Source organism: Ceratotherium simum, chromosome X, assembly GCF_057802395.1.
Source record: "Ceratotherium simum simum isolate JZ-2026a chromosome X, ASM5780239v1, whole genome shotgun sequence".
NCBI lineage: Eukaryota > Metazoa > Chordata > Mammalia > Perissodactyla > Rhinocerotidae > Ceratotherium > Ceratotherium simum.
Window position 1 is genome coordinate 40,293,513 of NC_141940.1, and position 15,063 is coordinate 40,308,575.

The window sequence follows — 15,063 nt, forward strand, 5'->3', positions numbered from 1 at the left end:
CTAGTGGCTGCACCAATTTACATTCCCACCAGCAGCGTACAAGGGTTCCCCTTTCTCCACATCTTCTCCAACACTTGTTATTTCTTGTCTTTTTAATAATAGCCATTCTGACAGGCATGAGGTCATATCTCATTGTGGTTTTGATTTTCATTTCCCTAATAATTAGTCATGTTGAACATCTTTTCATGTGCCTGTTGGCCATCTGTATATCTTCTTTGGAAAAACGTCTGTTCAGACCCTCTGCCCATTTTTTAATCAGTTGTCTGCTTTTTTCTTGTTGAGTTGTATGAGTTCTTTAGATATTTTGGATATTAACCTCTTATAGGGTATATATATTTTTTAATTAGGCTTTTACTATGTCATATTTACTAGATTTCAGGGTACTGGATTTTCCTTATTTTGTTTTTATTTCTTCATATAAATGAACCTTGTTATAATGGTGTTTTACTTTTAAAAAATTATTTTTAGTGACGTATTTTTCTGCTTGTTACTTTTATTTTTAGGTTTGGCTTCAGTATCTACTGTTGCTGCCGCTGTTAATTCAAACACCATGCTGTTTTCCTCAATATCAAATGCTTCTACCTTGACTGCTGCCACTGGGCTTTCATGTAAGTTACTGGTTGCAAAGAAAATGGTATTATTTTGCATTAGGCCACTTAACTCAATTTGCCATTATAAGCTGTGGATCTCCTGCATCTCATAAATTATCGTTATGCTTGAACCTATCTATAACTGCTAATATCAGTAGTTGCTTTGCTTAAGAACCTAATTGTCATGGCTTTAGTTGTGGATTTTATATTAACATGATTATTACAGCTTAGAGTGATAATTTTAAGCATATAATTCATTAACATTGTAATGTTTTGAAACAACTTCTTGAAGCTAATCAGAGTAGGAAGAGTAGGAGTTTTGCCAGGTATGTCTGAAGGGAAGACTTTTTATTATCCATGTGAATAGGGTAAAATGGAAAATAAATGCTGGAGCCTTGCTATAGTGTATTCTTCTATATAGACCAGATTTGTGGTCCTTACATTTTACCTATCAGAAGTGTTACATAACAAAAGGACCAGCTGTAGTTTTGGGTTTTGATTAACACTATGTGATGCCTCACGGCCTCTTCCCTTGAAGAGGAACATCTAGATGCTTTGAGCTGAGAAGTGACACATTGAGTATCTTATAACTCCAACTTCTTTGCTATGTATCTTCCATTAGTAGAGTAAGAGCAAATATTGAGAATATTGAATTCTGTATATGTCTTAGGCAATTCTTTCTTACAGTTCCATATGAGCTGACTGTGCTTTCGAGGCATCTTCACAGTGCCATGATGTTCATCATTAGACTTTGTTATTGTAATCCTAGCTGTAATATGGTACCCCTAAAGCCCTGTTATAGCAATATTGTCACCATTCCTGGCAATAAAACTTGCCAGGAATTGCTGATGCCTAGTCGAGTATGAAAATAGTGGCCTACCATCCCTATCCTCTTGTGTAGTTGGCATAGGTAAACATTAGTTAAAATTACTAATTACCGCTTGAGTTGTAGTTTCTGCCAAGCAGACTTACAATTTTGAGACATAACTGAGATTCTGGAAACCTTTTGATATATGTAAGCAATATCCTTCTCAACTACAATAGATTTTGTGACTATGATGACGTCTGAGGTTGGGAGTTAAAATTATTGAATGAATTCCATTTTCAATCAAAGGCTTACCCTCTGACCTTTGACGGGCTTTTTTTCCTTCCTGTCTTTGATGTCTTTGCCTACAAAATGAAAAGAAATCTTGACCTCAGTATTTTTTAAATTAACTTTAATAAGGTATAACTTACATATCATAAAATTAACTTAAGTTTTACAATTCAGTGATTTTTAATAAGTTCACTGAATTGTGTAACTATCACTATAATCCAGTTTTAGAACATTTCTATCATCCCAGTAAAATCTCTCAGACCCAGGCAACTACTAATCTATTTTCTGTCTCCATAGATGTGCCTTTTCTGGACATTTCATATAAATGGATTGACCCTAGTTGTTTGAATTTTAGCCAAAAGTTTCTAAAGAACTCTTCAGATTAAAAAGACTCTATATAAATTCCTCACTGTTTTTCATTAAAACGGTAATAGTTTGTGTTGTTCTCTGCAGTTGGTGCCCCAACAACTTCGGCTGGAACACTTGGTGGTATGACTTTGGGATTTGGATTAAAATTCCCTGGAGCAGGTGGAACAGCCCCTACTACTGCATCTAGTAAGATTTTAGAATTATTGGGATGTGTTTGGATGCTCATTGGAAATGTACTGCATAACAAACAGTAAGTAGGTTGTATTCCATAGCTTCTAGGACTGTCTAAGCAGGTTTTTATCATCTCATCAGAGTATCAAAAAGGTACACCAATATTGACAAATGCCAAAGAGTATAATGAGACAGTTGATATCAATGATACTACTTTTTTGAGATGACTACAATCAAAGCTGCTATCAAATTTTTGTAAACTTTTAAACTTAAGATTTATAATTATTGATCATAGTGTTTAAATTGACCCAATATATTAGGATTGATAGAGTTTTTTTCCTAAAAGTTAAAGTTTTGACCTGTACTATTAAAGTTGACCCTCTCCTAAAGCTGATTACAAGAGTTTCTGCAGACCTATCCTAAATTTATTTCTGCCAGGTAGGAGCTAGTTAGGTTGTAGGTTGAAGAAAACTTGGTTACCCATTGCCTTATAGCTATGGTGAGCTGGATGGTTAGGGGTCAGTTGCTAATTAAACCTAGCATTTAAGTCAGACTCCATTTTAGTGAAGTCTTGTTTGTTTTTACTTTAAAAAGTTCACTTAGGGCTGAAATGAATCTTTTTTCAAACTTGGCATAAACAAGAAGTCAATCTCTTTTAAGCTTAAAGTAATTATTCCTAAACAGAGATGTACACCATTTATTTATTTATTCTTTTGCATGACCAACACTTCCAACTGAGTTTCTACTGCATACTAGGCTAACTGGCAACCTATGAGAGTTGTGAAGTGTGTGTCTTGAGAACTTTACAAGTTACCGTATTTGCAAAAAATATAACTCATGGGGCCAGCCCCGTGGTGTAGCAGTTAAGTGCGGTGCTCCGCTGCTGGCAGCCTGGGTTCGGATCCTGGGCACGCACTGTCGGACCACTTGTCAGGCCATGCTGTGGTGGCATCCCACATAAAGTAGAGGAAGATGGGCACGGATGTTAGCCCAGGGCCAATCTTCCTCAGCAAAAAGAGGAGGATTGGCATGGATGTTAGCTCAGGGCTGATCCTCCTCACACACACACACACACACAAAAAAAAAATATATATATATAAAACTCATAATTTCCCCCATAAAATGCTGAACAAAGAACTGATTCTTTCAGTCATGAGTTGAATCATTGAAATATGAATTGACAGGCTCTTTGGTGACTCTGCCATAACCTACCCTCTACCTATTGAAGTCTCAAATTCCTTCCTGCAAACTGGTACCTTTGCTACTAGCCCATCCCTTATCTCCATTCCATCCACCACTACCTTATGTTCTTACCCACCTCTCCATCAGATATGTCTCAACTTGACACCCCCAATCCAGAGTGTCTTTTTTTACCCCCTACTCACCTTTCCTTCTCCCCAAATGTATTTACTTGCTCAGGTTCTTCATCTCACAAATCAACCTTGTGTCACAGCTTTCAAATGTCTGTATCTGCAAATTTATAGCCATTTGGGATTATTCTCTGCCCTAGGCATAATCAGCAAGTTTTAAGAGAAGCTTGCTTGTCATTAATCTCATCTTTTGTGTGAGTCTGAGAAGATAATGATGTCCATTCCCAGCGTGGAGTAAGATACACAGTTGTTGATTGGGGACAGGATAGTAAAATTGGATAGTAGGATCTTTTAAAGGATGGTTTCACTATTTTATATAATTATTTTTAAGACTATCAGAATGAGATTTATTTAAATGTAAATCCAAATTTGGTATGCAATTATTTTCTATTATTTATAGAGCTGTGCTTCTCTTTTACTACACAGATAATTTAGAGTTGACTGTATCTAGATTAGACCAACGTTGTAACTTACAAAATCAGACTGTGATAGAAGCTTCATTCTCAAATCCTTTGCTTCTTTCAGTATTAATTGAAATATTATTGTGATTTGAATGTTATCTCCTACGCCAGAGCTAATTTATACCTTTTTAAAATAGCATAAAAAATAAGGAACAGAGATAAACACTGTATAAAAAGGTTAAAATAATCATACCTTTTTTTATGACTCAAAATTCTCTTATGTTTAGGTTGACAGGTCTTAATTTCCTGAAGGTATCACAACATCTTTGGGGAGGTGTTTTGTTTGTCTGTTTAGCTGTATCTTTAGTGGTAGTGATGGTAGTTGCTTTTTTTTATTATAAAAATTATACACACATGCATATATACATATATACATATATCACTCTCTCTACAGAGAGTAATTTGGTGTTTATCTTCCCTGCCTTTTTTCCAAATGCATAATAACACATGTTAAATGTATTTGTTTTGCAAAAGTGGGACACACACACACACACACACACACACGCACACATTCATGTAGTCTTAGAATTTGCTGTTTTCTCTTAAGTATATATCATCTTTGGACATCTGTCCATGTCAGGAAATACAGATTACTTTTTGAAAAAAATCTTCTTTGGGTGAAGATAAGCTGCTTTACAAGAAGGACTGGTGTTTTTCTTAATTGTTTTTCTGTCTTGAATATAGTAGTTACACGATGTTTGAATGAATTAATCAATAAAAGAGGGTCTTGATACTGTCATTAATTTTCAGCATTTCTGGAGAAGGATTTCTTTTTGGATAAGATTTTTATTCTCAGATGAAGAACATGATGACATATAGCTGTAAAGAATGCCACATGGGATCCAACCTGTAATCTCTCTAGTGTTTTGAGTGATAGTGACCCCAGGGATCCTTTGTGATTGGGCATGGTCTTCCCTTGTGGTGCTCATCCCACCTCACAAAGGCTAACACAAAGAATGGCAGGAATTATTGTAAGGATCCTTGTGGCCAAAAGGGAAATGGAATCTTGTGGAAATCTAATACAAGTATTGTGGTGGCACTGAACTTCAATGAAATTGAAAGTTGACTTGTTCAAAAGGCAGCTTTAGGGACCTCCTGAATCTAATATTGTATAAACATAATTCAGCTATTCTCCCTTTGTCTGCTTTTTTTTTTTGGCTTCTCATTGGTTTCCTTTCCTCTTTTTCTGCCTTACTGTTTTAGCTTATTCTTAATTTGACTTGCTCATGCTTCCTTAATTCTAATTCATGTTCTTCCTCTGTCAGTCCTTTCAACTTCCTCTGCCTATAGTCTGATTCTTTCTAAACTTTTGGAAATATTTCCAAATTTCTGCTTAGAGTCTGATTCTTTCCATATTTCTACCTACAGGCTGATTCTTTCCACAGTTCCAAATTTATAAAAATGAGATTCTGGCCCATCTTATCCCCATTTGGCTAGAGCTTTTTGCGCCAGACCCTCCCATAGGCTGCCAGGAAGCCAGGGATGGCTTCCTGTATTTCAGATGCCCACTCTTGTCCCAGTCAGCTGTGAACCAGGAGCAAAGAACAGAATTACTGGAATAAAGAATGGGTATCTGATCCATTCTTTATTCTGCAGCAGGAACTGAGTGGTCCAGTTTCCCTTAGAATAGGCTGTGTATATTGGCAGGTACCATGATTTATGTATTTATCTAGTGTGGCCTGCAGCAGGATCCTGCAGCAGTAACTGAGTGGTCCAGTTTCCCTTAGAATAGGCTGTGTATATTGGCAGGTACCATGATTTATGTATTTATCTAGTGTGGCCATTAACCTGAAAATATTGCTAATTGGGAAAGCAAGGATAATGTAAAACAAACAATTGTGTCCATGTTATATTTTTATAACAAATTTCTTGTTACAGAAGCAGCATTTACTAATTACAAAAACATTTGAAAATACAGAGAACCAAAAAGAAAAAAAGAAAACGTTTCCAGTCCCCAACAGCCACAATTTTCTGTGCATTGTTCTTTAAGTGCTCAGTGTGTAGGAAAAACTAAAAGTGCTATAGAAGTTCAGAAAACCAACAGATAATGATGAGTAGAAGAGATGTGGGTGATAAACATGAGGAAGGAAGAATGTGAGCTAGGCCATGAACTATACTGAAAATTTTGTCTACAGAGAGCAGGGCATTCTAGTACGGGTGCAATAGAAAAAGACACATAGGAGAGAGATCTGGGCTATAGATAAAGCTTTGAGAGTCTTTTACCTAGTAGGCTGGCAAACATATATGCCTAGTATGGGCTATAATGTAGAGAAACAGGTGCTCCTCCCCTATTGATAGGAATGTAAATTGGGAAAATCTTTTTGGTAGGGCAATTTGGCAAGATATATTAAAATTTAGAGCATGCTGACCCTTTCCAGCAATTTCATTTCTAGGAATTAATTATGCAGATATATTCCATGTAAGTATGCAAAGATATAGATGTACAGAGAGTTTGTGTAAGATTACAATTATTCTTTCCTTGAAAGTTTAGTAGAACTTACTAGTGAGGTCGTCTGGGTCTGGAGTTTTCTTGATGGGAAGAGTTTTGAGGATTGATTCAAATGGTTGTAGGTCTGGTTAGGTTGTAAATTTTATTTTTTTTACAAATTTATCCAGGATTTTTAGTTCTTAGCAGGAAGGTTAATTCAGATACCTGGCCTGCCATATATCACTTCATATTACAACAATGTTGAGTTCAAATCCACACAACTTGCATTCAAATTCACATTTTAAAGAATGCTTCTATAGTTTTTATCCTGAATGCTCAAGGACTAAAATAAAGTAAGTTTCTCATTTCTTGCTAACATTATGCATTTTATTTTCCAGCTACAGCGTCAACGACCACCGCCACCACTGTCACCACCACCACCACTACCACAACCACCAGTGGCATTACCTTCAACTTAGAACCACTGCCATCAACTGGAATTAGTTACACTGTCCCAGTCGGTATTACTTCCATACCTTTTACTTCGATTGTTAAGTAAGCCTATTTATTTGAAAATTTATGTGAGTTTCATTTTATTTATCATGTACGGGACATAATTTGCTTGTGTAGCTTTAGAACAGTGTTTGAAAGTTAGGTAAATGACTCAGAGTTGAAGGAGCAGTTAGAGAAAGGATTTCTGTAGCTTAGGAAGTTGAATAATTAACAGCACGCCTTTGTCTTATTATCATTATAATACAGTTATTACTATTACTAATAATAGCTAACATTTATTGCGTAATTACTATATGTTTAGCAATGTGAAATGCTTTACAAACATCATATCGTTTAATCCTCATAATAACCCTATGAGGTAAGTACTCTTGTTGTTCCTGTTTTATAGATGAGAAAACTGGAGCACATAGAAATTTTATAATCTGCCCCTGGTCACACACTTGGGAATGGCTGAGCCAGGATTAAAATTCAGGCAGTCGAGCTCTAGAGCCTGTATTCTTACAATGTATTCCACGTTCCTCTCTAATTGTTCATTTTCTTAAATTAAACTTTATATTTTGAGATAATTGTAGATTCACATGTACTTCTAAGAAATAATATGAAAAATTCTGTGTGTCCTTTACCTAGTTTCTCCCAATAATAACGTCTTGCAATACTATAGTACAATATCACATCCGGGATATAGACATTGATACAATCAAGATATAGAACAGTTCCATCACCACAAGGATCCCTCCTGTTGCCCTTTTATAGCCACACCCACTACTCTCCCCTCCTTTCTTTGACCCTGGGCAACAATTAATCTGTTCTCCATTTCCATAATCTTGACATTTAAAGAAATGATATACAGATATACAAATGGAATCATATAGTATGCAATCTCTGGGGATTGTTTTTTTTTTTTAGTAGGCATAATTCCTTGAGATAAAGTCATGTGCATCATTAGTTTGTTTTTTCTTTTATTTCTGAGTAGTATTCCATGGTGTTGTGGATGTACCATAGTTTGTTTAACTATTCATTTGTTGATGGACTTGACATGTACGTTATTTCCAGTTTCTGACTATTATGAATAAAGCTGCTCTGAACATTTATGTACAGGTATTTTGTGAACATAAGTCTCATTTCTCTGGGATAAATGCCCAAAAGTACAGTTGCTGGGGGGTATGGTCATTGCATGTTTATTTTTCTAAGATACCGCCAAGTTCTTTTCCAGAGTGACTATGTCATTCTACACGCCCAACAGCAATGTATGAGGGATCTAGCTTGTCCACATTCTCACCAGGATTTGGTGTTGTCACTATTTTTTATTTTAGCCCTTCTAATAGATGTGAAGTGATATCTCATTGTGGTTTTAATTTGTATTTCCCTGATGATTAATGATGTTGAATACCTTTTCATGTGTTTATCATCTGCCATCAGCGTATCCTCTTTGGTGAAGTGTCTGTTCATGTCTTTTGTCCATTTTCTACTTGTATTTCTTTTTTTACTGTTAAGTTTTGAGAATTTTCTATATTCTAGACGCCAGTCCTTTGTCAGATATGCGGTTTATAAATATTTTCTTTATGTCTATAATTTGTCTTTTCATCTTTTTAGCAGGGTATTTTTCCAAACAAAAAATTATAATTGATGAGGTCTAATTTATCAATTTTTCCTTTCAAGAATCATATTTTTACTGTCAAGTTTAAGGGCTCTTTGCCTAACCCTAGATCCCAAAGATTTTCTCCTATTTTTTTTCTAAAAGTTCTATAGTTTTACATTTTACATGTAAGCTCTTGATCTATTTTGAGTTAATTTTTGTATAAGGTATGAGATTTAGATTGAAGTTCGTTTTTTTGGTCTATGGGTGTCCGATTTTTCTAGCATCATTCATTGAAAGGCTGTCTTCCTCATTGCTTTTCACCTTTGTCAAAATCAATTGGATATATTTGTGTCGAATGCTTTTTCTGCCTCAATTGATACAATCTTTTAAGATTTTTCTTCTTTAGTTTGATGATATAGTGAATTACACTGATTGATTTTCAAATGTTGAAACAGCCTTGCATATGTGGAATAAATCCCACTTGGTCATAGTATATAATTTTTTTATACATTTTTGGAATTTGTTTGCTAATATTTTGTTTGAGGACTTTTGTACCTAAGTTCATGAGAGATATTGGCCTGTAGTTTTTTTTCTTTGTTTGTTTATTCTGTCTTTGGTTTTGATATGCAGGTAATATAGCCTCATAAAATGATCTGGGAAGTATTCCCTTCTCTTCTGTTGTACAGAAGAAATTGTGTCAAATTTGTGTTAATTCGTTAAATGTTTGGCAGAATTCTCCAGTGAAATCTCTGGGCTTGGATATTTCTTTTTTGGGAGGTTTTAAGTTACAAATCAAGGGAGCTGGCTCTGTGGCATAGTCATCAAATTCGATGCGTGCTGCTTTGGTGGCCTGGGTTCGTGGGCCTGGATGCCGGGCGCGGACCTACACCACTCGTCACACATGCTGTGGCGGCGACCCACATACAAAATAAAGGAAGATTGGCACAGATGTTAGCCCAGGGCTAACCTTCCTCAAGCAAAAAAGGAGGTAGATTTGCAATAGATGTTAGCTCAGGGCTAATCTTCCTCAGCAAAAAAAAAAAAAATAATAATAATAATAAATTACATATCAATTTCTTTAATGGTTTTAGGACTATTCAGTTTATCTTTAATGAGTTTTAGTAGTGTGTGATTTTCAAGGAATTGGTCTGTTTCTTCTAAGTGGTCAAATTTCTGAGCATAAAGTTGTTCAAAATATTCCCTTTTTGTCCTTTTAATAGCTGTAGGGATATGCTCTTGTTTCATTTCTGGCATTAGTGATTTCTGCCTTTCTTTTATCAATTTTATTGATGTTTTCTCAAGGAAGTAGTTTTTTTTTTAAAGAGCATACATAACGTTTTCCATTTTTTTATTGAGGTAACATTGGTTTATAACATTATATAAATTTCAGGTGTACATCATTATATTTTGACTTTCGTATAGACTACATTGTGTTCACCACCAAAAGTCTAGTTTCCATCCATCTCTGTACAAATGTCCCCCTTCATCTCTTTTCCCTCCCCTCTGGTAACCACCAATCTATTCTCTGTATCTATGCATTTGTTTTTTGTTGTTATATTTTTATCTTCCAGATATGAGTGAAATCATGTGGTATTTGTCTTTCTCCATCTGACTTATTTCCCTTAGCATAATACCCTCAAAATCCATCCATGTTGACGCAAATGGTAAGATTTCATCTTTTTTATGGTTGAGGAGTATTCCGTTGTATGTATAGACCACATCTTCTTTATCCATTCATCTGTCAGTGGGCACTTAGGCTGTCTCCAAGTCTTGGCTATTGTGAATAATGCTACAGTGAACATAGAGGTGCATATATCTTTTCAAATTATTGTTTTTCTGTTCTTTGGATAAATACCTAGAAGTGGAATAACTGGATCATATGGTAGTTCTATTTTTAATTTTTTGAGGAATCTCCATACTGTTTTCCATAGTGGCTGCACCAATTTACATTTCCACCAGCAGTGTAGAAATGTTCCCTTTTCTCCACATCCTCTCCAACACTTATTTCTTGTCTTTTTAATAATAGCCTTTCTGATGGGCATGAATTGATAACTCATTATGATTTTGATTTGCGTTTCTCTAATAGTTAGTGATGTTGACTATCTTTTCATGTGCCAGCTGACTGTCTGTATATCTTCTTTGGAAAAATGTCTGTTCAGATCTTCTGCCCATTTTTTAATTGGGTGGGTTTTTTTTGTTGTTATTGAGTTGTATGAGTTCTTTATATATTTTAGATATTAACCCCTTATTGGAAATATGATTTTCAAATATCCCAGTTGGTAGATATTTTCATTTTGTTGATGGTTTCCTTTGCTCTGCAGAAGCTTTTTAGTTTGATGTAGTCCCATTTGTTTATTTTTTTTCTTTTGTTTCATTTGCCTGAGGAGACAAATTCAAAAAGATATTGCTAAAATTGATGTCGAAGAGCATACTGCCTATGTTCTCTTCTAGAAGTTTTATGGTTTCAGGTCTTACATTCAAGTCTTTAATCCTTTTTTTTTTTTTTTTTCGGTGAGGAAGATTATCACCGAGCTAACATCTGTTGCCAATCCTCCTCTTTTTGCTGAGGAAGATTGGCCCTGAGCTAACATCTGTGCCCATCTTCCTCTACTTTATATGTGGGATGCCTGCCACAGCATGGCTTGATAAACGATGTGTAGGTCTGTGCCCGGGATCCGAACCTGGGAACCCTGGGCCGCCAAAGTGGAGCATGTGAACTTAACCACTACGCCACTAGGAAGGCCCTCTTTAATCCATTTTTGAGTTAATTTTTGTGTATGGTGTAAGATAGTTCTTTTGCATGTGGCTGTCCAGTTTTCCCAGCATCATTTATTAAAGAGACTTTTCTTTCTCCATTGTATGTTCTTGGTTTCTTCATCAGAAATTAGCTACTCATAAATGTGTGGATTTATTTCTGAGATCTCAGTTCTGTTCCATTGACCTGTGTGTCTGTTTTTCTGCCAGTATCACACTGTTTTGATTATTATAGCTTTGTAGTATACTTTGAAATCAGAGTGTGATACCTCCAGCTTTTTTCTTCTTTCTCAGGATTGCTTTGGCTATTCAGGGTCTTTTGTTGTTCCATATAAATTTTAGCATTCTTTGTTCTATTTCCATGAAAAATGTTGGGATTTTGATAGAGATTGCATTGAATCTGTAGATTGTTTTAGGTAATATGGACATTTTAACTATGTTAATTCTTCCAATCCATGAGCACAGAATATCTTTCCCTTTCTTGGTGTCTCCTTCAGTTTCTTTCAACAATATCATAGTTTTCAGTGTCCAGGTATTTCACCTTTTTGGTTAAATTTATTCCTAGGTTATTCTTTTTATTACAATTATAATTGTTATTGTATTCTTTTTTTTTTTTCTTGTGAGGAAGATTAGCCCTGAGCTAGCATCCGTTGCCAGTCCTCCTCTTTTTGCTGAAGAAGACTGGCCCTGGCCCCCACATCCATGCCCATCTTACTCTACTTTATATGGGACACCACCACAGCATGGCTTGACAAGTGGTGCGTCGGTGCACGCCCAGGATCCAAACCTGTGAACCCCAGGCCGATGAAGCGGAGTGCGCACACTTAACTGCTGCACCACCGGGCCGGCCCCAATGTTATTGTATTCTTGATTTCTCTTTCTGCTATTTTGTTGGTAGTGTATAGAAATGCAACTGATATGTTGATTTTGTACCCTGCAACTTTACTGTATTTGTTTATTATTTCTAATAGTGTTTTGGTGGATTCTTTAGAGTTTTCTGTATATAAAAATCATGTCATCTCTAAATAGTGACAGTTTTACTTCAAAACTTTTGTTTCATTGACTATTCTCTATTGCTTTTATTTTCCTTCTAGTGGCATTGCATTTTTCTCTTTTTTCTAGTTTTTTGAGCTATAAACTTAAGTTATTGGTTTGAGACCTTTCCTCTTTTCTTATGTAAGCATTTAGTGCTATAAATATCCTTCTCACCGTGGTGTTATCTGTGCACCACATATTCTGTTCTGTTGTATTTTCACTTTCGTTCAATCCTATGTACTTAAATTTTTTTTTGCGAATTCTTCTTTGACCTATAGATTATTTAGAAGTGTGTTGTTTAGTTTCCAAGTGTTTGGAGATTTTCTTTCTATATCAAGTTCTAGTTTGATTCCATTATGGTTGGAGAACATGTTCTGTATGATTTCTATTCTTCTATATTTGTTCAGATTAATCTTATGATGATGATATGGCCTTTCTTGGTGAATGTTCCGTGGGCACCTGAAAGTTGTGTTTTCTGTGGTTGGGTGGAGTCTTCTATATGTGATTAGATCCTGCTGCTTCATTGTATTTTCAGATCTGTATCCTTGCAGCTTTTCTTTCTAATGCTTCTTTCAGTTGTGAAGCATGGCTTTTTGAAGTCCCCAACTGTTATTGTGGGTTTGTCTATTTCTCTCTTTAACTCTGTCAGTTTTGCTTTATGTATTTTGAGGCTCTGCTATTTGGTTGCCTATATGTTTAGGATTATTGGCCTTCCTGGTGCTTTGATTCCTTTATCATTATGTGATGGCCCTTTTTGACTCTGATAATTTGCTCTGAGATCAACTTTATGTGATATTAATATAGCCCTTCCTTTTTAAAAATTAATCTTCATGTATGTCTTTTTCCTTTGTTTTACTTTCAACCTATCTGTGTCCTATTTGAATTGAGTTTCTTGTAGGCAGCATATTGATGGATCATAGTTTTTATCCACTTTGCCAATCTCTATCTTTCACTTGGTATATTTAGCACATTTACATTCAAGGTAATTAGTGATATGTTAGTGCTTAAGTCTGCCACTTTATTATTTGGTTTTTGTTTGTTACTCCTGTTTTTATTTTTTTCTTTCTCTCTTTTTTTTTAACCTTCCTGTGGGTTATTCAAACATTTTCTAGGGTTCCATCTTGTTCTATTTATAGTGTTTCTGAGTATATTGCTTTGTATAGTTTTCTTGCTAGTTGCTCTAGGCATTACAATATGCATACATTACTTATAACAGTCTAAACATATTGCAGTTTTATTGTTTTGAGTGAAGTGTAGAAACCTTACTTCCATTCAGTTCCCTTTACTCTTCTTACTTTTTAAGTATAATTGTCTCAAGTATTTCCTTCATGTACATTGAACACCACATTATGTGGTGTTATATTTTTTGCTTCAACCATCAAATATGATTTAAAAAGCTCATGTAAAGTAGAATAGTCTGTTTTATTTACCCTTTTTATCCATTTTGATCTTCTTTCCTTTATGAAGTTCCAAGCCTTCTTCTGTTTTCATTTCCTTTCTCTTTAGCCAGTCTTCAAGGGTAGGGTTGCTAGCAACAAATTCTCTTAAGTTTACTTTGCATGAGAATATCTTTATTTTCCCTTCATTTCTGAAGGACATTTTCACCAGATATAGAAGTCGTGGTCAACTTTTTTTCTTTCAGTACTTGAAAAATGTTGTGACACTTCCTTTTAGCCTCCATGGTTTAAGATGAAAAATCTGTCATTTGAATTAATGTTCCCCTTTAAGTAATATGTTGTTTCTCTTTGGCTGCTTTCAAGATTTTTTTCTTTAGTTTTCAGAAATTTAAGTATTGTGTGTCTTAGTGTGGATTTCTTTGAATTATTCTGTTTGGGGTTTGCTCAGGTTATTATATCTTTAGTTTTATATCTTTTGCCAAATTTGGAAAGTTTTTACCTTTATTTCTCAGAATACTTTTTCAATCCCATTCTTTCTTTTCCTAACATACTATTCTCCAATGATACAAATGTCACCTCTTTTATTACTGTCCTCTGGGTCCTTGAGAAATTTTTTTCATGTTTTGTGCATATTTTCTCTTTGCTGTTCTGTAAATTCTATTGATCTATCCTCAAGTTCACTTATTATATCCTCTGTCATCTCCACTGTAGTATGAAACCCTTCAAGTGAGCTTTTTATTTATTTTATTTTTCAGTTCTATAGTTTCCATTTGATTATTTTTCATAGCTTCTATATCTTTGCTGAGATTTTCTATTTTTAATTTGTTTTTAGAAAATTCATAATTGCTCGTTGGAACATTTTTTATTTTTTATAATTTTATTTATTTATCCCCCCCCCCCCAAAGCCCCAGTAGATAGCTGTATGTCATAGCTGCACATCCTTCCAGTTGCTGTATGTGGGACGCGGCCTCAGCATGGCTGGAGAAGCAGTGCGTGGGTGCGCGCCCAGGATCCGAACCCGGGCTGCCAGCAGTGGAGCGCGGGCGCACCTAACCGCTAAGCCATGGGGCTGGCCCTCGTTGGAACATTTTTTTGATGATTGCTTTAAAATACTTTTCAGATAATTCCAACATCTGATACCTCTCAATTTTGATGGCCGTGGATTGTCTTTTCTTTTTAGAGTTGTGATTTCCCTGGTTCTTGATATGATGAGTAATTTTCAGTTGTATCCTGAACATATTGTCTATGATGTTAGGAGAGTCTGGGTCCTATTTACATCTTTTTTCATCAGTCAATCCTT

At 35.3% G+C, this 15,063-nt stretch overlaps 1 protein-coding gene across 7 annotated transcripts in view; it reads left to right on the forward strand.

Annotated features, from left to right (window-relative positions):
- The window catches only part of NUP62CL (nucleoporin 62 C-terminal like), a 105,138-nt gene that overhangs the window by 55,397 nt on the left and 34,678 nt on the right, over positions 1-15,063 (forward strand). For all 7 annotated transcript variants that reach the window (XM_087426882.1, XM_087426885.1, XM_087426884.1 and 4 more), the window contains 3 exons: positions 504-608; positions 2,140-2,241; positions 6,884-7,040. In XM_087426882.1, the coding sequence (XP_087283008.1) occupies positions 551-608; positions 2,140-2,241; positions 6,884-7,040 (317 nt within the window). In that variant the 5' untranslated portion in view covers positions 504-550. The remainder of the gene's footprint in view (positions 1-503; positions 609-2,139; positions 2,242-6,883; positions 7,041-15,063) is intronic.